General features: G+C 36.1%; 1 protein-coding gene across 2 annotated transcripts in view; it reads right to left on the bottom strand.

The window, feature by feature from the left end:
• The window catches only part of GABRA2 (gamma-aminobutyric acid type A receptor alpha2 subunit), a 63,133-nt gene that overhangs the window by 29,579 nt on the left and 6,493 nt on the right, over positions 1-27,061 (bottom strand). For both annotated transcript variants that reach the window (XM_017805408.1, XM_017805414.1), the window contains one exon: positions 7,781-7,848. In XM_017805408.1, the coding sequence (XP_017660897.1) occupies positions 7,781-7,848 (68 nt within the window). The remainder of the gene's footprint in view (positions 1-7,780; positions 7,849-27,061) is intronic.

Here is a 27,061-nt window from a genome sequence, read left to right as displayed (position 1 = left end):
CAGTTCTCTAAAGTATGTTTTTCTTTACCACTCTTAAAGCCACTAACTGACACACATTTATAACTACAAAAGCAAATTTTAAATACCATAAAATATAAAACTTCTAAAAGGCAAATACAAAAAAATTAAAAACAAGTAAACAGAAAATGGCACATATATCTTTTCATTGATTCCTTAAAGACAGTCAGAAATACTGTGGTTGATACATTGATAAGATAAACACTTCAGATACATGGGCCTAAATCTCACCTAGCTAATATAGGGTCTTCATATTAATATTTAGTTGGACATTAGTATAATTTCATAATTTTACTTCTTAAAAAGTAAATTCTTGTTATCATATCTATTTTAAGGAAACGTGTAATTTTTATTTCAGTTTAGCTTAAAAACATTAACAATATTAGTATGTGTCTGCTACTGTTGAATACTAACATGATCGGTATGCATCTAGGCAAAAAAACAACTTTCCAGAAATCAAGGAGTTTTAGACTCAAAAAAATGCAATTATGCAAAGAAAACTAACCTACACAGTATATGCACTCTTGTTATAACCTGATATTTGTGGGTTTGATGAGTGCAAGTTTGTGATGCAAATCAATTTATGGTGCAATCAATGCATGGTGCAGATGACATACACAAGGGCTAACTCACTACAACAATCTGCATAACCTAGTTCATCATTGTATGGTTTGGCTTTACTTGGGCCTGTCTACCAGACTGGACAAACAATCCATCTTACTTTCTACTTATCTCTTCTCTAAAAACAAATAATTGTCTAACAACATCAGGACTGAAATAGTTCTCCTCCAAACCGCCTCAGTGCTCCAATCATGAGCACTGATTACTCAGGCTCTGTACAAATACTTCTCTATTGGTATATCGAACATCAAATCTCACTGCACAGATAAATGAGCTGAGTCCTTTTGCTCTTCTTCAAAACTTACCTTCTGATGTGTGCACAACACAAAAGATAGAAGGAAATAGCAAACGGCCAAAAATTTCTTTCAGGTCTTTCTGGGGTGAATTCACATTGGTGAATAGAATCCTTGAAAATATTCTGATAAAGGAAGGCTGTGGTTTGAAACTGCAATGTGGGTTATTTTTTATCAAAACCCTTAACAGCCCTATTAAAAACTGAAACACTATCCCAACACTGCATTTCAAAGGAACATATATTCATTTTTAAATACGTAAGTAATGTCTTCCAGATATATATGACCTTTAATACTACCAAGAATATGTGGAATATTTCTAGGGAATTGTAGTATGATTTTCCTGTATTTGAAGAACTCATTTCAAGCCTTTTATTTCTGCTTCATCTGCCAACTTCAGTCATTTTTGTCTAAGCGATGAATCTAAACATGGAGTATTAAAAAAAAAGTCTGGAAAAATGTGTTTAACCAGTTTGAATGATAGTGTCTAGGGAAGAGAATGTCTTTCTATTCATATTCATTTATGAAAAGGGCCTTCTCTGAATAATTTTCTCTCTCTTTCTTTCTATAGACCTGAGGTAAAATGAACTCTGAGCCTAAAAGAAGTACTGAAGAGGGCAAGAGAGGCATGTGAAAGATATGAGTAGGGATTACTTAGAAAAGAGACTACAGGACATTATGCACACTGCCATGACTGAAAACACAAACACTTCTCATTATCCTTTTTTATTCAGACATGGAGAAAGAGCAATCCTGAAACACAGTTGATTGCTGGTGCCGGAAACAGGAATTCAAACAAGGGGTACACAGAGAGCTAATGTCGGTGAAGGGCTTGGACACAGCCTCTGACAAATCAATCTCCAATATTAATCCACTTGGCAGGATGTTGCACAGAGGAACAAGCCTTCCCAACAGAATAAAAGGACAGAAACTCTGCAAGAGTTTATGAGATATTCTCATCAAAATTTCAGCCCATGGATTTAACTTGCAAAGGCAATGATCTGAGCCAATAAAAAAAGGTAATAAAGCAACAAATTTATTGACTTTTCAGAAACATATCAGTTATAAAACCACAACCTAGATGCTCCTCAATATCCAAAAAAGCCAAGTGTATCTATAATTTCTTTTACTTTTAGTCCTCTGTTACCAAGTTAAAATAATATCTACGTTAAAGTAATTACAAAGAAATCTTTGTAAAAAAAAATCATCTTGGTGCATTCCCTTATTCCGCCCAGACTTACATATCATACCACCCCTGTAAAGCTTCTCTCCAGTTAAGGAATTCTAGCTAATAGACTCTGAAACAGTTAAAAATAAGTTTCATAGAAAAACCCCAAAATCTGAAATACAAACTGGAATGAGGAAATCTGAAAAATAGACAGAAAAAAACAAAAACAGGGTTCCCAGTTCAGTCACTCTCTCTAAAGAACCATCCTCAGTTGTAGTGAGAAATAATGTAACAATCCTTCTGGTCACTTCTGGATTTGACTGTCAGCCTTCATTGAAAATTTCTGGTTTGGCTCTGTTTGAAGAATCAGAAATGTTTATTGACATTTCAATTGAAAACTGACAAGACAGAAGTGTGTGTGCTGTGCATGACCATCTCTACAGAGAAACGTTCCTGTTCCTTGACTCTAAAGTAAAAAACTGGAGGGCTCTCATCAAGAAACTAGGAAATATTGTTGTTTACAAACAAATAGAGACAAAAAATGTAATCACAATGAACAAAATTCCCCAACGACAGTGAACATGTAAGGTTGAAAGTTGAAATGCAAAAGTTTCAGAAAGCTTGTTAGTATTAATATTCAAGCTAAATGGATTCTAGTCCTGCCACCTACTAACTGTGTGTTGTATGAAAGCAGGAAAGACTGTTCCCAGTATCAATCAGAAAGACTGCTCTGAGGCAAAATCTGGCTAAATCTTGACAAAGTTTTTCTCATAGCAGACTTCAGTACTTATATAATCTTACATGCAATAACTACTGCTTGAGGAGTAAATCAGTTTCTCATTTATTATATACATTATTTTTTTCTATTATGGACATCAGTACTTACTATGTCTATGGCTATGTGGCAAATTTTAGAAGCCAAAGTGTTGAGAGAGCCTGGAAAGAAAGCAAGCGTGAAAAAAAGAAGTAAAAGTACTTTGCTTTCAGTGCTGAAATCTGAGTAAGCAGTAGATAGATTTATAATGAATTTTTTTAAACAAATAAATAATCAGGTTTAATGTTTAAATTAAACTATATCCTTTTTTTATCCTACAAATTATAATCAAATGAAAATTATCCTTTACCTCTGAATTTTCAAATATTAAATATTTTAATTTTATTATAAATATTTTAATTAGCTTCTTTAATCATAATTTAGCCTTATAATTCTAGAAAATTCAGAGATGCTTTGTTTTTCAGTGGTTCTGTCCAATTTTTCATTTGTTTGTTTTTCTAAATAATGTAGCTTTTCTTCTCTCAGGCTAATGTCAAAATAAATTTGTATCACTGATAAGGTTGAAAGCCTATAAGGCATAGCATCATAATACTGAACTTAAACATTTGTGAGAAATAACAGCTCAAAAAGACAGAAGAGTGGAAGTAAAATCTGTTTAATCCCATGTTTTGCTTTACTTTCCTTGATTCTCACTAGTTTACAAAACAAAGTTGAAATTTCTTGTATATTGGCATTGTATATTTGGCATTAAACAGAGTGTTTGACATACAATAGCTTTTCTTTGACACAACTGATATAGATACCCAAATTTTTAGTCACAGCCATTCATTTAAAGCACAGTTTGCAACAGACTCCTGGCCAAGAGTGAACAAATTTGGTAGCTGACTATTTTGGTCAGAACAGAGAGTAACATCTTTTTAACTTAGTGAAGATGTTAATCCACAGTAAGGACCAACACATTTGGAGAAAAATCTCAGCCTCAGCTTCTACCTCCTGGATTTATCAATGGCAACTTCAGCTGACTTAAAATCAAAGATCAAATTCCCCTGGACTTAATTATTTTTTTGCAAAATTGTGATACTGGAAAAATACAGAGAATATGAATAAGAACCTACATTCTAGAAATCATATGGAGTCACAGATTGTACACAATACTATATTATCATTAATGGGAACGGATAGACTTAGTGAGAAAAACAGAAACCTCACAAACTGCTACCAATTCAAAACCAACAAAGGCTGGAATGACATTTTATGAACTCCATGAATCAACACTACTATGTGAGAACTGTCCTTAGCTCCAATCCACCCATCACTGTCTTTGTGCCACCTCCTTCTTCCAAACTGTAAAGCATGTATTAGCCACCTCTCACAGCAGAGAGTCCCCTTCCTGTTTTCAAAAGGCTTTTCTTCTAAGTACCATTATTCTTCACAAGGTGCTAACCAAGGGGAAAAAATACCAAACTGGAAAATAGATCATGCAAAGGGGTACAGTCACACATCTGATGCCTTTCATTGCTATGAGAAATCCCAGGGAAAGGAATCCTAGGGGCAGTGATATCCATGAGAGTTTTGGACAGCAGCAGTGTTCAGCCTAAAAATCTGATATGACTGAAGGCCTCACCATTCACATTGTGACAGCAGAGGACCTCAGGGGCTGTGACCCAACCTTCCTGAAGAGATCTGAGGTTAATTTTGGGATCCTCTGAAAATTCAGGACACAGGCAATAGTCAAACCTATTTTTCAAATGAAGCCTTTTAAAGAGGAAATTTTAAAAATTAGTTTCCCATATTTACAGAAGAAAATATCAATGAATACTCTGCATAACAGTTTACATTATCAGTTCTGTCATACAGTTCCTAAATGAAAGAGTATTCATGGTTAAAACTCTAATGTCACCTTCATGTTCGACAGAATATGTGATAGTTTGGAAGCTATTATTTCAAAACTCACATGTTGAAATTTTCTGATTGACTGCTCACATGTTTCAAAATGATTTTATAATTATCAACAGAACAAGCTAAATTAACCCTGAAGCTTGTAGTAATAAGAATTAAACTGCTCTTACTTATATCTGCAAATAAACCTACCCATTACAGTGCTGATGCACTGCACTCTGCTTTGATTAACATCTCTGAATAGATCTGTAGCATCAAACAACCTGATCCCTTATTGCACTGTTATATATGTCTATGCAAATGGACACCCAGAGTTCTCCACACATTTACCCACTGATGTTGAGAATGTTTGGAGAGTTAGGGAATAAGCTCAGGAAGGTTTTCATTAAATTTCCATTTGAGCACAGATGACTTGCACAGCCTTAAGTAAGTGTCCTTGTGCCTCAGTACCAAATCCTTAAAAGTAGGTTAATATCATCTCCCCATTATACAGGACTACTGTAAGTGTAAACACTGTGAAGGCCTGAGATATTAGACCAATGAGGTCAAGATGTTCATATCATCTTTGTATATAGCTGTGGATACCTGGTTATTTTGGTTGTTTTTTTTAATTAGTAATAAAATAAGAGCAATTTCAGAAATTTAAAATCATTAGGAAAAAACACCATGAGAGAATCAGCAACTTATACAGTAACAAAAAGAAAATAAATATCTATTTCTCCTATTAAATGGTCTTTATTGTGAAGCTTCAGTAATGTATTCATCACTATCAAAACAGATGTTGAAAACTGAAACTATCATACAAAAAAACAAACACAAAAACCCACAAAGTACATACTCTAGAGCTATGATTACCTGTTAGTCAGTGAGCAAATAACTTTTTAAATGTACAGTGTACTAGAAATAATTTGGTTTCACTAGTTCATAACATCAAGATGTTCCCTATTTTGTATGATGCATAATCTAAAAGTTTTCCATAGAAAAAGAAATATTGCCTGATTTTAAAAAAAAATATTCATTTTTAATTCCTACAGATACACCTAGGTAGTATTTCATATGTCATATATAATAATGAATGTTCAAAACACTTCAAAAATAATTTCTTGCAGGAATGGGAAGGATAGTGTGAGAGACTGAAATGTTAATGGTAAAGGCTTAATCAGCCACTTGCAAAAGCAATGGGTGCCTTGCTGATGATGAGCAAGGTAATAGCCCAGGTGCAGAGGGTGTAAGCACCGGAAGATGCCCATGACAAATAAAGCTTTGTTTAGCAGGAAGCTGGGTTTTGAGTCAGGTAAGGGAAGAGGCCGATAAGAAGCTCATCCTGAGAAGTGGGACATCTTTTTATCATGCCAATTTCCTCCCTTACAAAACTGTCTCAGTTGTACACTGCCCATCCCCTGGGAAGGTATCCGGATGTTCACATTATTCATCCCTTCTGACGGGGTATAACTGGCTCACTTGTAAAAATATCCCCCAGGTGAGTTTTTGGGACATTCACATGTAGGCCTGAAGGTATTGATCCCTTCTGATGGGGCATGATTGGCTCAACTACACTGATGTGACAGGCAACTGTGATGTCTTAGGAGGTGTCATAAATAACCAAAGTGCCCCCAGACTCATTTCTGTGGCCTTCCACCAGAGGACTGTGCATGACCCACAGTGTTGCAACAGATCCGCATTGTTGCAAAAGATCCACAATGTTGCAACAGACAGCCTAAAACTCCCCACCCCAGGGGAGGTACTCGAGCACTCCACCTAAACCTGAGCGTATATTAATCCATTGGATTTCATGTTTCTGGGGCTTCCTCTGCCCCCGATGGATCAAGATTGCGACCATCACTTCAACCACCAGACATCAAGATTGCAGCTATGAAGTCTCGTCACTGGATCCATGGGTGGTAATATCTTTCTACGCTTATCCTTTATTTCTCTTTCTTTCTCTCTTTCTTCTCCTGTCTTTCTCTCTTTCTTCTCCTAATTTCTTCTTCTCAAAATATATTCTAAGACAGACTAAAATATTCCAGTCAATGCCTTAGTAAGTGCCTTGTTGCATCTGGATAAGTTAAAGTTGGCTAAGTTTAAGATTGCTAAGCTGAAGTTTGTGAAGTGCCTTACTTTGTCTGGATGTTGTTTTAGAATTTGCCAAGTATTCAAGTATTTGTGTTATTCTACCTTAATGTTCTTAAGTTTGCAAGTAAAACTTTGTTACTGAACCTTCTGAGAATTTTGTTATTTCTCCCACACACTGCCTAGAATGAACCAACCTTCTCCTAAACCTGCTGAGCAGATCAGGGCATAATAAGCAGTTAAAGTAAGTTTCAGTTTGTCCTTCCCTTCCCTTTTAGAGAAAACAGATCCTTCTTCTCAGTGTGAGATGTTCTCCCTAATCTCTCTATGATTTGCCATAAGCCTACAAAGAATTCTTGGCCTCAGAGGTTTTTACCATTAATGTTTTCATGAAAAACTGTAATCCAGAGCAATATTCTGACAGTTTCTCTTTTTTTTTTTTTAATGTCACTGATTTCCTTAAATGGTTACTAAACAGTGGATAGATCTGTAGGATACCACAATCATGCAGATAACCCAACTTCTAATCTATATCTTTCAAGAAGTTTAGACTTCCATCAGGGGTCCCTCAGTCTGTTGCCAATATTAGGGGTGCTCCTACAGTGCACCTTTCACTCCAGTTTTTCATCCAAGAGGAATTCAGTTCACTCATTTCAAGACTGCTTCAGAACAGAAACCAAAGTACAGTCAGTGCAATCAGTACAATCAGAAGATTCACTGGTCCAAATTAAACTGCTAATACAAGCATACTTGTCATGTAACATCTATAAACCAATTGCCAGCTTCAGAACTAAATGGGATTTGGTGCTTTCTGATTTCAATTAAATAGTTCCAAATTTTTTCACAGTAAGTCAAAGCAGAATACAAGCTTAAAGGCACTTAGCGGTATATATCTTACACCATTTACCCGTATATGCAAAAGATTCAGCAACTCACCATATCAGTATCTGAAACAGGTCCAAAACTGGTCACATAGATGTTAGTGAAGACTTCAGTAATACTATCTGATATAAAAAGAAAAAAAAAACAAGCAAACATTTTAAATTGATAGTATTTCTTCTAACTTTCTATGCAAGATTATGGGACATTTTGAAGAGATTTCTGTTCTTGTTTACTACTCCTAATCAATATTCTGGTGTAAAAACTGGGGGTCTCTGTCCCACTTAACACAGAGGTTATCAGACAAGAGTTTGTCCTAGGTAGTAGTTTGTTGCAGGTAAAAAACTATACAATGATCAGCAACTACATACATATTTCCCATTTCTCTACCAGCAAAAACAACCACACCATCTTGGACTTAACATGGAAGTACAGTTCTAAACACAAAATGCCTTTGTCGCAGAGGTGTTATCTCTGTTGTTGCAGATCACTCCTATTAAAGCTTTTCTAGTTGAAGGCTGCTTTCTTCATCCTTAATAGCTTTTTCAAAGCCAAAGACAAGAAAAAGCTTACAAAGCAATTATTGACAACACCAAATATAACACATAGCAGCATCCTACTTTTTCATTGGGTGTGTTTTTAAGTGGCACATATTCTGACATAATAGTTCCTTCCCTTGATACACGATGCTCCTGAAACACTGTTATGGTACTGTAAACACTATAAGAAAATGTTCTTCCTAATCATTGTAGTCAGACAGCCATGAAATCAGACTATTAGATATTGTACAGCAGGGAAAAATAATTGCTGAGTTTTCTATCTTGAGTCTTCAATTAGGCTCAAAATAGAATGATATTCACTAAGAGGGTTAGCACACACTTGCAGAAAATTTCTTACAGCAGTTGCCAACTACTGTCTGCATTCAAGACAGTCAACACAAGGAATTTTCTGCCTTAAAGCCAGCTACTGACTGGAAAAGAAAAATTTGAATACAACGAAGTGCAATTTGACTCATCACAGAATTTCCTGTTCCTAAAAATAATACAACTGCCTGTTATACAAGTGATCCTGCTGTTAGATTATGATTTCCACATTTAATCATCATTTAATATGAATAGTTAATATTTTCTGTTTTCCTAAAAGCTACCTTTTGACAAATATACGGTATAGACAAATTTTACTTTTAAAATTACATTGAGGCCAACAGTATAATCCCTGCCCTTTACTGGGAGAAACCAGTGGTGCTCATCCATGACAGCAGATGCTCTACCAGCCACCAGGGAAAAGGCCAAGACTGTTCCTTGAGCAGCTGCATGGGGAGCAGTGCATATTCAAAGGGAGAAGCAAAGATATAGTGCTTTCAGAAAACTTCTGGAGCATGAGCAAGGAACATTCCTGCATTGTCATCTATAAGGAAACTTCCTTCTTCAACCAAACACTAGAATTCAGGACTTTGTAAAGATGTTCCTACAAAAAAGAATCTTTTTTCCAGTATCATCTCTGCTTTTTAAGGAAATAAATAAAGGCTGACTCTTACTATGTGTCACTCTGAAAGTTCAAAAGCACAATTCTCCGCATGTCCTGAGATACGTTTATTTGTGTGATAGAGACTTCAGTAATACCTTATGAACCATCCTTACACAAGCTGAGTTGATTTCTATTCCAAACATCTTACAAACAAATTTTATGTCAGTGGACAACAAAAGTTGCTGAGTCCGCACTGTTCTTGATATTCCACAAGGATAAAGTATGGGTCTGGCCGAAGAAACAGAAACCACAGTTACAGTTCAGAGGACTAGTGACTTCATGTTGTCAGTGGGAGACTGTCCAGAAAAAAAGATTATTATCTCCAAATGGTTACCTGGCACAGGCAGGAATGAAACGGAAGAGAGACAAGAGAGCTACTCTTCAGGAGGTAAAACGGTGCTGCAGGGACCAACTGTGAAATTTGGACTGTACTGTGATGACAATACAAAATCGTAATTACAATTCCATGAAAAAAACTGGTGTTAGAAAAATACAGCTGACAATCAAGTATCCCAACAGCAGAGCACCAAGGCTAATTCCAATTATATTGGTATAATTTGAAGGAACCCTACTATAGGCAACAAAGTTACTGCACATCCCCGACCCCCCAAATAATTGGAAGCATGGTCCTCTTATAACCTTATTCTACTGCTATCCTTTGTTTGCATCTGATTTATTATTTGACATATGGGAATGATTTTAAAATTTGCATATAATAAACTACAGGACATGACATCTTCAAGCTTGCCTTGCATTCCAAGTTTTAAATTCAAAAAAAAAAATAAACCCAACAAATTCTATAATATTATTTCTACACACTTCTGTATCTATCCTTCCACCAGAAATGAGCAGAGAAGACAGAGAGGAGAACAAACATATTGACTACAACTTGCCATTTAATGCTATTACAACAGTTTCCCCCTGTTGGAGTGTGTTACTCACTTCAAATCATTTCAGATCCTTGAAATGAAAAATCAAGACTTGAGGAGCGGAGAGGAGGTGAATGGGAGAAGCAGGAGCTTGCTATCTATAGACCCTCAGCTGCAATATCTTCATTTCAGATTATCATGATTAAGATAAGGACCACAATGTGTGTAAAAACTCCTGGCGCAAAGTCATCCCCGATAGCCTCAAGACTGGGAATGGATGAATATCAATTGTGTACCTCTACTTCTCTTTTTTGCCAAAACTGTCTTAATCACCATAAATGCAGGCAATGGTGACAGCAGTGAGTTTCAACTCAGTTTCTCTCTCCTGAGGTGAGGGCTAACCCTGACAGCAGGCACCCCACCAGGATGCTTCTCCTCACACCATGGAAGAAAATGGAGTAGGTAGAGGGTCTTGAAACAGAGCAAGAAAGGGGCAAGAGAAGCTGAAAAGTTACTACATTGAGAAGATTGAGGGAAAAGGAAAAATAAGAAAACACAACGATGGAAGGCAGGAAAAAAAGAAAAGAGGAAAGTACACAAAAGAAGGAAATGTTAAAAGAGAAGCCTTACCTAACTTAGATCAGGTCAACTTCTCAGACTACAGAAGCCAAAGATAAACTGACCAAAAAATAGTCAATAAAGTTAATATAAAGAGAGGAAGAAAAGCATATCCTTTGGAAGTAATAAAAGCAGTAACTATTAAGATCATATTTCACATGCTTCTCAAGCACTGGTTTCTTCTGATTCCCTTTCCTTATTTGAACTGACATGATATCATTACTGACAGAAAAAAAAATAAATCAGAAAGTAAGGAAAGGCAATAAATATACCAAATTGCAGAAGATTTATACATCCTTATCTATCCTTAGCTGGAAGGTTTACTGGGTACTTTAATTACATTTAGGATTTTAAAAACATTAATTATAATAACTCCTCTCTGAAGATAATAATTTTATTATCTTTAATTTTCCATACTTGGAAAGCTGAGGCAGAAGGATTAAATTAAGTGTAAGTAAAGTGAAGTACAGGTATTTACCAAATCTAGCTATAGCTGTCCAACACTAAGTATCCACACTGGAAAATGTCAACATCATTTACTTGTCAAAAATTAGAAAAGTGGTTCAGAGCTCAGCTAGAGTTGATATCAGTGCCACTGTCTATTCCTTTATGCCAGCTCTCCTGCTGTGGGGATACCCTTTATGATGATCTGAAGTCCTGCTGACTTGTTCCTCGGTAGAAGAGCTGGCTCAGCTGAAGCAAGCTGTTTGGCAGAGAATTTGCAGTGGCTGAAGTCTAGATCAACACAGGTTGAGTAATGGAGATGATCAGAAAAGTCAGATGAAAAGGTCCCTCCTCAGCATGTACCAATATGTCAAAACTGGAAAATTCCACAGCAGCATTACAATTTTGAACAAGTTCCTTTGGCCTGGTGCCTGTCAGGCAGTTTTTAAAACTTCCACTTTCATTCAAATGTCCCTTCTCAGCTGCCTGAATCTCTGACGTGGTGCAGAGAGATCTGCTATGTGAGATAGCTAGAAATGCAGGATTGGGTATACCTGAGAGCTCTCCCTTTCCTGGAGAACTCTGAGGCAGGATCATTTTAATTTTCTGACTATTTTTCATATTTGAGAATGATCTGTGTATTGCTCATTCCTCCTCTCACCAAAATAATCTACAGTGCTTTCTTCATAGAGAGTAGGGATAAAAGAGGTTCATTCTATGTATGTTTAAAAGAAGAGAAGAAAGGAGTGTGGTCATTGTAAAGTCTTCAGAATGAACCATCAGCAAGGTTCCACATGTTTGTTTGCATGAAGCTGGCTATGTTATTGATTAATGTATAAAGGTTGTTTTCACAAGAAAACAGGTTAGTAGATTGGGTTGGATTTTTTTTTCTAATTTGAATTTTCAGTCAATAAAACTGTAAATACATTGTTTGGGCAGCTAAAAAAGAAGGCAATCTTTTTGATGCAATCTAAAGCCATCAAAAGTATTCTTGGTGGGACAGAGCTTTTAAAACATACATGTGCAGTTCCAATGCATAGTACGAAAAAATTTCTGACAAACACTATTTTAGATGTAGAATTAATAGTACCCATGAGAACACTGTAAGGCTGTAAATAAAGAGCTGCTACAGCATGTAAAAAAAAAAAAAAAAAAAAAAANAAAAAAAAAAAAAAAAAAAAAAAAAAAAAAAAAAAAAAAAAAAAGAAAAAGAGAAGCGAAAATAAAATACTGTTCTTTAATTACATAAAAAAAAAAGGAGGTCAAGTTCCAGTGCTATGGGAGCCTTATCTGAGGATTTCTGAGTTTTTGTGGAAATGCTGTCAAAAGCTTGATGTTACTTTAATTATTTTTCTATAAAAATTATTTAACTAGAATTGACATTATTCTGACATTGTAATATAGTCTCCAGGGGCACGCTTGGCAATGTTGCCCAAAGGCTTTGAAAATGTCATTCGTAATATAAGTCAGAAATTGCACAGGTGAAACAGCCAGGGTCTTAATCCATCAAACACTGTTCCAATTCAACATGTTGCCCTTATCTGACAAGCTCCTTAGTGTGTCTGTTGACAGCTGAAGACGCTGGCTGACTGGCTGGCAGGGAATGGGAGTCAGAGGAGGTCATGCAACCTGAAGCCGTAAGAGAAGCAAAATCCACAGGAACACAGATATTTCAAAATAGTGTTCTGCCATTTCTATATGCTTGGTTTTGGCAGTTTATGTGACAGTTTTATTTATCCAACTACGCAGCATCTTCATTCATTATCCACTGTTAAATTACAACAGTTTCCCCACATATGCCTTACATAAATACATTTTCAATTTGTAAATTGAAGCCAGCTGTGAAAAGAAACAAATTCACTTCCCTCCTTGACATCAGCACTTCACTTCCAATGGTCTCACTCTATCGGCAAGACAATTTCATAATATGAGCCATAATTCTCTTTCAAAACTCCATCTTTAACCAACTGTGTGTAGAGTAAGCTTATCAGTAAGACCTAGTAATATCTGTAAATGTTACTATTAACAGTTGCTCTCTTGATTCACTTTGGTGTAAATAAAACCAGAATCATGCAGTGTACTCAGTTGCTCATGGTGTTGACTAGAACAGGAATATATTCTGGAGAAAATATCTGAAGAAAGATACAGGATCTGAAAGCCAGTAGGCTAACAGAACCTAACTGATTTCCCTCTGAAGAGCTTATATCTATTAACAGACACTATATCACTTACTAAATAGCCTCATATAAAATCTATCAGAGACCCTCCAAAGGCCTACACAGAACTCAGGAAGTTGGGCAGTCCTGTAAAGCAATACCATAAACACCATTATGTCATTTAGACTGAAAGAATACTTGGCTTGTGTATAAGCTCACCCTTTTATTTCAGCAAAGTATTATTTGTTATTCTGAAATGAATAAAACTGGTACAAAATAGCAGGAATTTACTATGACACAAAACTTCAGTTAAATGTGGGTGTATCTCTAGAGATGAATAAGACTTTTTGACCATTAAAAAAACACACATCAACCTTGAAAAAAAAAATCAGATAAACTGTCAACTCCCTTTTCTTCTGTAGCAGAAAATATGACTTGGGAAAGGTAACAGCTTTTTTTAGGTGTAGATTACCCACAAAATGTGCACAGAATGATATGTAGGCACATCTGCAACTCAAATAATCTGGTATATTGCCACAGTCAGTATTTACTCTCATTTGTCCTATATGTAAAAGACATTGGTGCAAACCGTAAGAGTACTGTTTCTAGATAGCAAATGAAAAAATACAACATTCTCACTGTGCTGAGAGAACATGTACAAGTTACTAAGATAATATTCACATGCACATGACAGACTTGTAGTTTAACTCACTCAAAAAGAAGAGTGCAGATCACACACAAACATTATCTTTACTACTTTTTCTTCTCTCTCTCCCAAGAGACCTTTCCAAACCTTACTGCTTCAGGTGACAAAACTAAACACATTTCCAAAGGGTCCTAGGAATGAAGAGCCTTGGATACAAGTGACATTTGAGATTCAGTTTTAACTTTATTATATACTTACTCCACAAATTTAAGAAAGTCACTCAAGGGTAGGGCTAAAGACTGATTTTGGTGCCCAATTATCTCTTTAAGTATATTGGACAAACTCCACAAAGTTATTTAAGCTCCAGGTTTCCATTTAAATCAATAAAATTAATCTGAATGTCTCTGTGGTTCAGATCATAATGACTAAATTTTGCACTTATATTTGTCTGAATCCCCTTTAGTCTTAAATTGCTGTCTAATATTGTCAGTACCTAAAATTCCCTGGCTGCTTATATTTTCACCTTAAGGCAAAAATATCCCAATGCTGCCAAGCAGCTTAAAGAACTGGCTCTCAACCAAGTCCCAACAAGTTCCTCAAACTATAAATAATCACAAATTTACTGGGCCAGAAAGACTTTGAGAGAGAAAGCAAGAAAATAAGCAAAAGACTGATTCAACAGCTTAGTAATTCTCATGGGATATAGCAGACATAAATTGAAGCCTCTGCTCAATATCTAATTATTTACACAAAGCAGAACAATTCCTTCCAAAGACTGAGGAAGCATGCTCTGTCTTAGAAAATTCACCTTTGTGGTCAAGGCAAAACCCAACACACAGTAACTGAGTTCATGTCTCTGCTTTAAATTAGAGCATGCACTTGACTAGAGCTGCTCCCTGTCTAAGAGGTTTCCATTACATCTGACTATCAGCTACTCTCATGGCTCTTTTCAAGGAGGAATGGCATGAGCTCTAGAGGATGAACACCCCTGTGAACAGACGAGGAGGAAACTGGTAATGTTTTCACCCCCAAACTTGGATGTTTCATGTGTCAGTAAGAAAAGGCTTCAGCTGCATGCTTTCTTCAGCATTTTTAATCACTCAGCTTGACAGATCCCTACTCAGTTTATTGACTTTATGTACCACCTTTGTAGACAGTTAAGGCTATGCCCACACCATTTCTGAGGTGTGCCAATATGCCTAGCTTTACCCATGTTCCACACAGGATGCCCAGCTGTCTGAAGCAAGGAATTCCACTATACATGAGGTCTAGGAGTTGTGGGCACTGACAAATCTAAGCCTTCAGTCTGTAATGGGGCTGAATGGCTCTAGAGTCCAACATTAAAAACAGAGATCTTAGTCCATGCTCTGACACATATGTAGATATTTTATACAAAGGAAAACATCTCCAGTGGAAGAAGCCACTTTTGCAGATCAAAAGTACTCTGTCTCCATAGCAGGGTTGGAAAGTGGGAGACATTGATTCAGATCCCTTTTCCAAATCAGGTAGGGAATAAGTAAGAAGTTTAAGCTAGAATGTAATTCAGCCCTGATGAGAAGGCTACTGTACTGACTGGTGCAGCCCATATCACATTGGGCCAGTCAGTCAACCAGTGCCTAGCTTGAATCCTGCCAGTACTTCAACATGAGAGAGATTTCAAAGCAACCCAGAAGTGTCTAATTTAATTGGTTCTTTGCAAGGGGAAAAGAAGATATTTAGATACTCTCACTTGTTACTGCTGGACTTCATAGGCTTTTGACACCTCCGGCAACATTTTGACAATCTCAGAGGTATCCACTGCCAAGTGATTAAGGAAGTAATTAAGTATATAGACAGCTTTTTGGATTTTTTCCCCTATCTTTTAAGCAGAGTATTTCTCCAATTTACAGATTCATTGTAAAGATATTAATAGAACATGGATGCTTTGGTTGTATAAACGCTTGCAACAACTGGGTAATTATAAACAGTAATCTTGACTATGGTACAATTAACAAAGGGAAAAAAGAAAACTTTGAAAATAAGTGAACTAAATCATTGGGAAGGGCAATCTAAACACACAGGCAATGTGAAATTTGTTCCCATAATGCCAGACTACCATGAAATCCACCAAATCTCACTTTGTTCCCTTTTCATTACATCCTCACACACTATGGGAAAAAAAAACCTAAAAAGCAGTCAGCTCTAAAATAAACTACTGATGTGAGTCAGTTTTAGTTAACATTGCATAAAACATTCAATGGGAACATGAAATTGAAAATATAGTTGAGTTTTGCTGAATGAAATGTGATCTTACTGAAATGGGTTACTTAAAAGATTGAACTAAAAGAAACTTAGCTAACACAGGACACATTTGTCAGCAAATCAAAATTAAACATCATTTGAATGAAAAATAAAACATCATCACTAAACCTTGTCCCTTTAGACACTACAGCTTCCAGCAAGATGGAAAGAGACTGTTTATAATAACCAGGCTGAGTAACAAATAGGACTACTCCATTGTTTAGATCAACTGGATGAGCATGAAAAAGCTAAAATGAACCAGACTGTCCCAACACTCTCTAAATAATGAGACAGAGGAAGACAAAGAGAACAAGAGCACTCAAACAAGTCTGGAAATGGAAGGGAGCAGACTTTGATAAAGTAGAGCAGTAATTATTTAAACTGACCTGAATCAGTGTCATCACACAAGTAGGGAGGGCAAAGTTATTGTTCTCATGCAACTGTATTTCTGCCTACTCTGCTTAGAGACTTGTGCTATTAGAAAGGAAACCATAACATGAAGGTAAGGCAGAAAATTTCTCAAATTTATTTCTGATTGTCAGAACTTAGAAGCCTTCCTCTCTTTGATTTTTTTTTTCCCCAAATATGGAACATGGAACATCTTGGCAAATTCTGCTGCATTACCCTTCTAGGCTACTTTCAGGTTTAATGTATGTGCTTTATTCCAAGCCACAGCATTAATAAACCATCTTATTTGACATACTCATTCTGACAGCCCCTCCTGTATACCAGACCACATCTACCCCTAACAGCAGTATCATTTTTAAAAAGCAGCAGCTTCTAGTTTCTCTTCACAGTCATAAAGCAGCCAAGTCTGGGCTTCTTAAGATATGGTCTTATTGCACGGTGGCTTCAGACTCACTTGATTTTAGTTGCTTGCTTATTTCTTGATTATCTCCTGTTACACAGGCCCAGCTGCTTTTCTAACCAAGAGCACTCATCCTAGACATTATTCAAGTTGGATTTTAGGAGGTACTTTGGCTTATGCTGGCAACATATCAACTTGCCAGTGAAAGTACAATTTATGAAAGGAGGCTCTCCTTCAGGACCTTCCTGCATTCTAAACATTAAAAAAAAACAAAACAAAAAAACCCCACAAAAACAAACAAACAAACAAACAAAAACACACCCCCCAAAAAAACCAAGGACCTGTGAAATGGCCACAAAACTCACGCTGGAATGGCCAAGAAACTGCTATATTAAACAGATAACATATAGAGGATTTCACTCTTTAACTACATGCTACTTTTTCTAAATGAACACCGTCACAGTGTTTATTAGCTTGCTAAGTATTTAATGAAGATTTGGGTAGCATGCCAGAGCCCGCTGAAGTCAATGAAACAGTCTTTCCCTGGTGATGCCCAGCTTGAGCAGAAGCCTTTGGAGAATGCCTCTGTGGTCAGCCATGGCAAAAAACGTTGTCACCCTGGAGCTGACAGAAACTGTGACGTAGCTCTGGGAAGGACAGTCTTGCTTGTTCTGTGGCAAACACTCCTTCTGCCACCAGAAGTAAGCATTTTCCCAAAGCTTGCTGCTATTAGAGGAAAGTACGAAATTCACATGTTCCAAAGTCCAAAAGGCTGAGGGAGCTCCTCTAGAGATCAACAGACATAAGAAAGCTTTGAAAATGGTGATCCTTTCAGACAGATTAATTTTACTGTCTTGTGCTTAGTGCCTGGATACTGTAGTCCTGGATCATACAGTCATTAAAAATGGAGCTACAGTTCTTTTATCTTTTGGTAGCCTTGTACTTTGCATTCAAGCATGACAGGAACCAATGGTAGAAAGAGGTAGTACTTTTATTTAATAGACCTATGTATTAGTGGGCACTTTTAATGCATTTTTTTGCCTCCATATCCTCAAATATATTTTTAATAGGTAATGCTGTATAAAATATTGTAATAGTACTTCAGAAGATTGTGACACACTGTCAAAACCAAAACAAAACAAAACAAACCAACCAACCAAACAAACCAAACAAACCTAGACAGCATTATAATCCTTCTATCAACCAGTCAGCAGTTCCTATTTTAAGCCAGGTGAAATAACTATGAAGTACAGGAAATTAATGTTGATCCAGACTACTCTAATATTCTCATAAAAACTAGCATGAATTACTAAAATCAGTTAGAGGTTGTGTGTATGTTAACACCCTAAATATCTAGTGTGCATAAGAACATGTAGACATATGTTTTCTTTCCATGACCCTGTTCCTCATGGTTGCTAAAATGCAGCAAAAGGAGGAATAGAGGTATGGATTTCAAGACATAGCACAAATCAGACTGGCTGCCAAGCTGTCTTTCTTTTTATTCTTAAAATTTTTTTGCTTGGCAGGACAGCTCTTGGAATGGTCATGGATAACAAGCTTCTTGCTAAACAAGAGTCCTGACAAACAACGAGTTCATGGCTTGATCCAACAGAGAATCATTTTAACACTTAAATAAAATAAGTACCCCCCCCCAAGAAGCAAGAAATACCATCATAGTCAGCAATGGAGCAATTGTTTTAAATCCTATTTTAACATGTTACAGAGTTGTCAGTTACTCTTCTGTTATCTAGTTAATAATAAAAAAGGTCTAGACTAAGGCTGTGCAATGTGTCTACAAGAAGTGTACCGTAGCACTCAAAAGTCCCACGGATGAGTCACTTGAATGTCTCCAAGCTAGTTTGAGATAACAGTGTTTCCAAGAATCTCCTCTAAAACATACTCCCAGGATACTCCCAGAGCTTGGATTAAGCAGCCTCAAATTTGTCTTTTATTTTTGCCTGTGACAAGAGAATTCGCCTCTGGCTGGCCATGGGATTTTCAGAATCCATCACACTTCTATATGCAGAAAGACTATATATCTGGGGCAAGAATCTGATTTTAATTAACAGGTTGGACTTTTGCAGACATAAATTAAAAAACAGTATTTTTTTTATTTGAAACAATGCCTAATGTAAGTTTATTTAGAATCCACCTTTTTAAAGTGCATATTCTTCTAGGCAGATACTATGACTTTGTGAAAATGCAGATAGCATGTATCACAGAATGTAATTTTAAAATAATTGGTTATTTTAAAAATAGCATATTATGCAGTAGCAAACAAGATTATCTGTTCACTTTTTTTTACGGTCACTAAAGAAAAAATGTCTAGTAGAAACATAAAGAATTCTCTGATAGCTTTAGCACCCAGCAGATGGAAAGGGATTATTAAAGATGTGACCATTTCCTTATCTCAAACAACAGGCATTCATATTTCTCCCTTATCATTTTTACTTATTTATTTATTTTTCCAGGTGAAAGTCTCCTCCCTTTTGTTCAGAAATTGTATGAGGCAAGGCAGTAGCAAGTTCTCATTTAAAGATCTAGTATAAAGAAGTTTGCTATTTGGTGCTCAGCTAATGCTATCGACACAGAAAAGTACTGTCCATGAAACACTATGGAATGCCCTCAGGATGGCAGGGCATCCTGAGGGCATTATAAACACAGCACTGAATCTAAGGCTAAAACTTTTGGGTTTCCTCATTTATATACACCACACTCCAACTGCTCCTCAGCTTCTTCTCATTCAGTTAACCTTTAAATTTTGAAAAACATAAATTACTTCAAAAACTGAGCATAAAAAGGCTTCTCCAGTAGCCTTTAGATTGTCACTCAGAATGAATATCTAGAACATTATGCTGGTGTATTAAGGGCAGGAATTGTCCCTTCAACTCACCTCTAAATTCTTAAAGATAAACACAGACTCTCTTCCCTGCTCCATTCCATTCCTGCTCTCTGGTGTTGTGCTGAGAGGCTCACACACTTGAGAGGATACAAATAATAACTCTAATAAGCTCTATTAACTCCAAATTTCCTGATAGAAGTGGTCTGAGGAAGTAGAACAGCTAGTCCTTGTCTTAGGACAACTGAGAATGGATACTAGAAAGAAAAAGCAGGGAATGTGTTGGAACACAATCACCTCTCATGAATGACAGAATCAGCACCAAGCAATGGAGATCAACAAAAAGAAGAACTAACAACAGGTCAAGCATTCAGTCAGAAGATACACTGCTTTCATGACATCTAGCTATTCAAGGAATCAAGAGAATGTAATTTTTTAAATTAAAAAAGAAGAAGGTGCTAAACTTAGACAGGTAACTCCAAGAAACTACTTTCCCATCAAAGATCACAAATGTAAGCAGTCTACAAGATACGGATGTCGCTTTACAATGCACAACAGTCTTTAACTGATTTTTATTGAACCATGTAGTCCATGGCACTGAATTTGAATTGCAATCAAGTCTATTAGTCATAATACTAAAAGATTATAAAAAACTTAACTTACAGTTTGTAAAAAACACAGATTAAGCAAATGGAACATGAGGCATCCATGTTTTTCCAAACAAATTGCAGATAAGGATGCACGATCTCTACTGGTTCAAGTAAAAAATGGGTATGCAGAACCAAATATGTAAGTAGGTATATTAAAAAATGAATGTAATTTGGTTAGATGTAACCATATCCAATCTCTGCAGCTGCACAACTTTACTAAAGAGTGCACAATAATCTCAGGTAAGAGGGAAATTGATTTACATTGCCTTCACAAAGTTAACCGCTCTAATTATTAAATAGCCCTCAACATATGGCAAGGAATTATGGAATGTGAAGCAAGAACTGTGTGTTACAAAGTAACCACACAAATGGTTCCCAAATAGCAACACCACTTCTAGAAGGTTAGCAGAATTATACCTTTCTGACGTACAAATTCAGAAAACTAGTGCTGACATACTCTGCACTATAAAGCAAACTATTATTAAGGTGACAGCGGTAAACAAAATTTCCTTTAGCTTGCGATTAATTTCATTCAAGCCTTAACATGGAAAAAACAGATATAAAATATGTTTAAAGATTAATCTTGACATAGTAAAGTGCTTTGGTTCTTATAATTAAAATTTATTAGACTTTTGACAGTATTAATTCAAAGTCTTCCAATGATGCTTTAATTTAGCAGATTGGTGAATTGGACAGCAACACATCCACTATAGCTGCTTCTTGAGACAGATGATTCATTGTTGAACAACATTAATGTCAGAAATTCAAATGTATGCATATACCATAACAATAAAACTGCTTATGCCATTCTACTTTCAAGTTTCCAAAGGATATTTGAAAAAATTATCATACAGCTGTCTTAATCTGCCTGTTTTTTAAAAGTGGTCGCTGTATAGTACTACAACTTTATCTCCCTCCTTCACTCCCCATCTCTTTTGTCCTGCCCTCCTGCCCTTTCCCCTGTTTCTCGCTCATAGTGGTTTTTCACCTTGGCTTGTATTATCCTAACGTTAGGTTGCTGGAAAATAGCATTTTGTTCTACATCATCACCAGTGGCATCTTTAGAAGCCACTGTTAAATATTAATAGTAGCCACTAATACCGACAATTAATACAGACCAAAATACTGTAAAAAACAAAGTCAGCGCAGTTTTAATATACAGGCAATTACAATGGCCTTCTATATGATCCTTCCTGATGAAACACCCCTCCCTCTCTTCTCTCCACATTATTAATTCTAAAAATTGGATGCACTAGATTGTGCATCAAAAAGGTTATTGTTAAAAATGGTCACGAAATGGTGGCATTGCAAGAAAACAGACACACGAATATGTACTCAGGAATACTGCCAGAATCAACAGATCTATCTCAGACCACTCAACAACACCAGCAAAATTGTATTGGCACCAAAGGAAGGCCATACAATCTGTGGATAGAAAAGGATTTTTGCTTTCTACCTACCCAGGAGTCTGCCTCCTCCATACAGGTTCATTATATAAGAAATCTTTCAGGCAGCTGGATATTAGTGACTGTGCCTGGGAGGTGGGTAAGGCAAGTCTGGGTTTCACGCCACAAAAAAAAAGTAGACAGCTGCACCTACATGGCATGTCTCACCTGGATTTGTTTAAAGCTATATTTACATGGAATGAAATAAATTAATGACATTTTGGTCAAAGAAGACAGGTGGACATATTCTATGAGAATGTACAAAATAGGTATTTAGAAAAGGGAATGGCAACATAAAAACAGAAGAATAAAACAGGAGGAATTCTGGAAAGTGTCTTGGGGCACTTCAGAAGGGCAGTGTTTAGAGGTTCCTGGGTGCTTCCTGGAGAGGTGTTGATTTCTAGGATATAGTGTCGTGCAGCTTTTCAGTTCCCTGTACTCTACCAAAGTAAATTGAGAATGATTCAATGAAACAGAAATGAAATAGAAATTAAATACAGTGCCTCGCCTTTAAAATACTGTCTTTTCCAATATTTAACCATTTTCAGGACCCCAGCTTATGGTGATGGTAAGAAAAATGTATCTAGAGTCACTTTTAGTCTATTAGTCAAGTCAAGAGACTGCTGAATGTTAAAAAATACAAGACAAAGACCATAAAAAAAGGATATATCCTCTGCATTTCTGCAGATCTTTTTAGTCTATCCCAAATCTTCTATTTATCAGTGGATTTTTCATGAATAATAAGTTTGACAGTTGTACAGCATTCTTCTGCTCATAAGCAGTCTAAACTTTTCATCTACATAGATGTTTTTATTCAACTATATCTTCAAGAACTGACATACTAAATTTAATTTTTTTCAACTTTGTCAAATAAGATGGAAAACTGCAGCCATTATTTCAATATTTTGCTGGCTGTCAGTCACAGAATCTTAGAATAATTTAGTTTAAAAAGAACCTTTGGAAGGTCCAAAGCAGAGCCAGATCTGAAGGCAGATCAGGTTGCCCAGGTCATATTCTGTCAAATTTTGAGTGTCTCCACAAAGATGGAAACTCCACCACATCTCTGAGCAGCCATTATCTCCGCAACTGTTGAAAATCACCATCATTGGCCTAACAGTTATGAGCTTGCCTAGTAAAGCTAAGGAGGGAAAAAACTAATTCTTGTTCATTTTTTTGTCATTTTGATTATGTATCATAAATAAAGATAGTATTATTACATTAATTTCACCACAGTCATGCTTTGAATGTAGTAGAAGCCTGTTGTGCTTTGCCAAATGTATGTGTTGTGGCAGTTTTTTCTTTCTGGGGTGCTAAAACACAGGAAGTATACTTAAATATATATTTACCATCAGAGGCTTCTAGAACAAAGGTTAAAAAGCCCCCAGCCTTTTCTGCACAAAGAAGCTGAAGGAGTTCTCATGTTCACTTAATCCCAAGTTTTTAGTTTTCACGAAATAAAATGTCAAAACTTGCCAACGAATTGTCTTGAAAATTATGCATGACTTTTTGCTTAAATATTGGTTGTTACCACACAAGCAGAAATCAACAGCTCTAAAATAGTCATGCCTATTCCTATCACAGCATGTTGTAACTAGCATTTTTTCTTAAATCAAACACACTTTTAAGGTCCATTTTTCCAGCTCTGTGAAGAGCAGGGAATTACAAATATTGCCTGTATCCTATATATCTAAACCCAAAAAGTCAAAGGCTATCAATGTTTTATTAACTGTTCTTTTAATAGTTCTTCACCAAAATTTTCATAATATTTTTAGGTGATTATATAACTGAATAAGAGATCTCTATAGCTTCCTTCTTACATTCTTAATTAGCAGTCTTTTTTTGGTATATCTTATTAAAGAAAATATTTGAAATGTAATTTTCTGTGTGTCTCCTATACAAAGAAAACACAAAACGGAGTACTCCATGGCAGTAAACGTCAAAGGATTTCCCTGATACTGTTTAGAAGTACATCTTTTAGTGTAACCCAGAACATTACTAATTTTGTATTACAAAATCTCTTTGTTTCTAGAGAATTACTAACAATTTTGTCATTGCAAGCAACATATACGTTGATTACTACAGCTTAAATTCACTTTTTACTTGGTTAAAATCCACTACTAAAAATCCATGAAATCCATTAAAATCCCCCAAAGTTATCCTGGATGTATTTCTAATGCACTTAAATATTTCTGAAAATGTTTCAGAGTTAGATTATTTAAATAATAATTATATTTCCAATTCAGATGGCATTATGCAAATTGTATCATTTCACAAGGGTAATAAAGACTTTGGGACTATGATGTTGCAATCCTTTGGTACTTAGCTATTTAAACTAGTCAGCCTGAATGAGAAGCAGTTCTATATTTCAGACAGAAAAAATCTTTGCAAGATTTATGTAACATGATAAAAGGCCTTAGTACAAAACAGTCAACAGTAGAATACCTTGGATATCAGCAAAACTACTGCTTTTCAACTACTTTCTAAATAACCCAGAATAACTGCATCACAGAGAAAAGGTGATATTTGTCTTGGCCCATCAAATCTCTCTGAAAAATTCAACCATCCTGTCAGTCTTATTTACAAAGAGCACCAATGAGCTACACAGAAATCTGCAGTATTTGCTTTCATGTCTGCCTTGTAGATGAGACAAAAGTAAGCAAAGCTTTAATTCAGCCTTGGTGTCGTCAGCAGTAATTCTAGCATTAGAAGCAAAGGCTGATGCCTTGCCAGGAGAAAAAAAACAAACAGTACTGAATATACATTTTCAGTGAACTGGGAGATCCTCCCAGACAAGCTCCTTTATAGGCATAGATAACTTTACTGTAAAGTAACTAAATTTCTGTTAACTCTTCTGAGGTGTAACATTTTGTCACTTTGCATCAGTCAACACTTTCCCCAGCTGCAATATTCTGCACAGTGATAGCATTCTTTTTATTTTGCTACCCTCACTCTTCATTTATTCACAGACTTTAAACAGATAGATAGATAGATAGATAGATAGATAGATAGATAGATAGATAGATAGATAGATAGACAGATAGATAGATAAACAGACAATCTTTGTCTAGCCACTCAGTCACTATCCTATTCTACATAATTTTTGCTGATTTTTTCTTCTGTATCAAAGAGATTTCTAAGGGTTTTTTACCCTTCCACTTTCCTAATGATTCATTCCCTGGAATGCTTATAGCTACGACTTAGTTCTGTTCTTGGATTTTAGCACCATCTGCATGCCCTGGATAAGTAATTAATGAGATTTTCATATCCTCCTCTCTATTTCTTTTCCATTTTTTATAAGGAACGCTTTTTGCCAATACACATTATCCACAACACTAACATACATTAACTTGAGTTTCTCTCTTGACTCCTCTGAAAGCACTATTTTGGGAAGATTCTATGTGGCTCTTCCAGGTAAAAAAAGAGCATACAATAGCTTACTTCTTTGTGTCCCAGCATAACTAGTGGGACATATCCCAGACAGTGGGATTTTAGAAAATGCAACTGCTGTTCTGAATTGCTCTGGCAGAGAGACATTACCATTTCCAAAAGATGAAACTGGAGCCAAGAAAGGCTAAGGAAGCAACCAGAACTGAGTGCGGAAACTGCAATTTTTTTCTTTAAAAACACTAGTAAAAGCTTTCCAGTAGTGTTCTGCAACAGAAACAGTCAAAGAATCTTCTTTTACGATACGCTGAATTTGTATTAAGCATGTTGGGGGCTGACAAAAACCACTAAGTTTGGAATGCCCAGCTAGGGGACTGGTGCAACTACAAACTTTTTTGAAGCTGATTAAAAACTCTGAATCACAGAAATGTGTAAATATACTGCCCCAGATTTAACATATTCCAGATTATCAGCATATGATCATGGCCCTGTGTCCTGGCAACTGACAACATACAACTATTTGATAAACACAGAGATATATATGTGTATATAGCTCTCCTGATCTGGGGTATTCTGTGAAAAAATGGGTTTTCCCTTTTGCTCATGTTGGTGAGCACTCCATAAAACTTTCAATCACTGAGTCTGATATTCTACACTACTACACTGATTCCATGCAACGATATATCCAGTGCTCCAAAGATGAAAGATCATACCCACAAGTGCTCAGGCCTCACCATCTCTTTGACAACAGTCAGCTACAATTCCTCTCAGTTTTATTCAGTTTTTCTGCCCAATTTATTTACAAAATTTTGGGAAAAAAAAAGGGTTTGGTCTGTTTGTAAGTGAAATGCAACAGAGATTCTTGTTTAAAGCAATCAGAACATCTGAAAGCAGAGATGGATCACTCAAAATGGAACCCCAGTGGCCCTTAGTTTTCACTCACCTACTGTCTCATCTTCCTCTTTTTTTTAACAAGCAGCATTCACCTCTTTGTTTACAATGAGAATGCCACTCCTGAAGCTCGTGAGACTGATCACAGTTTGTGGAAGGATCCTCAAATTGTTTAAATTTCTATAGTTCTTCTGGATGTGAATACAGCTGTTAAAATTTCAAGCTACGAAGCTACGAAGTCCAGTCCTCTGTCCTTGTATTTTTTTCATTTTCTGAGCCTTTTATTCAATTATGTTTTATAAATTTGGAAGAGTAGAATAGACAGAAGTTCTATAGCTGTTGGAAATTACCAATTTCAAATGTGAGAAAGTAATGGAGGCTTAGCCTATGGAGGAATGGTCAGAATACTGAAATATCCAACATAATCATGTCTCTTCATGGGGCAGAGGAGAGCAGACACAGCAGACAGATAATTCATCACTTCCAGATTTGAATGCAGCTATATCTTAGCTTCAAAATTCTGTTCTCATTATTTCAAGATCTAGATTCTTTTTTGATCCTTTGCTTATTTTTTTGTTATGTGGATTTTCTTCTCTACATCCCAATAAAAATCAAAGGATTTATGAAAAAGTGTTACCCTAGATGTCTTGCAAATATTACAGCAAATAAAGACAAAAAATATTTTCATGATTTTGTAGAAAATCATAAACAATCAAACTCTTTCTCACTTGTCATTTGCAAGGCTGAACTTCATACAAATTAGTGCTAATGACATAGGGAA

This window comes from Lepidothrix coronata, unplaced genomic scaffold, assembly GCF_001604755.1.
Source record: "Lepidothrix coronata isolate B3197 unplaced genomic scaffold, Lepidothrix_coronata-1.0 Scaffold0, whole genome shotgun sequence".
Lineage (NCBI taxonomy): Eukaryota > Metazoa > Chordata > Aves > Passeriformes > Pipridae > Lepidothrix > Lepidothrix coronata.
The sequence above is the reverse complement of the archived record's forward strand: the minus strand, read 5'-3'. Positions and strand labels throughout refer to the sequence as shown.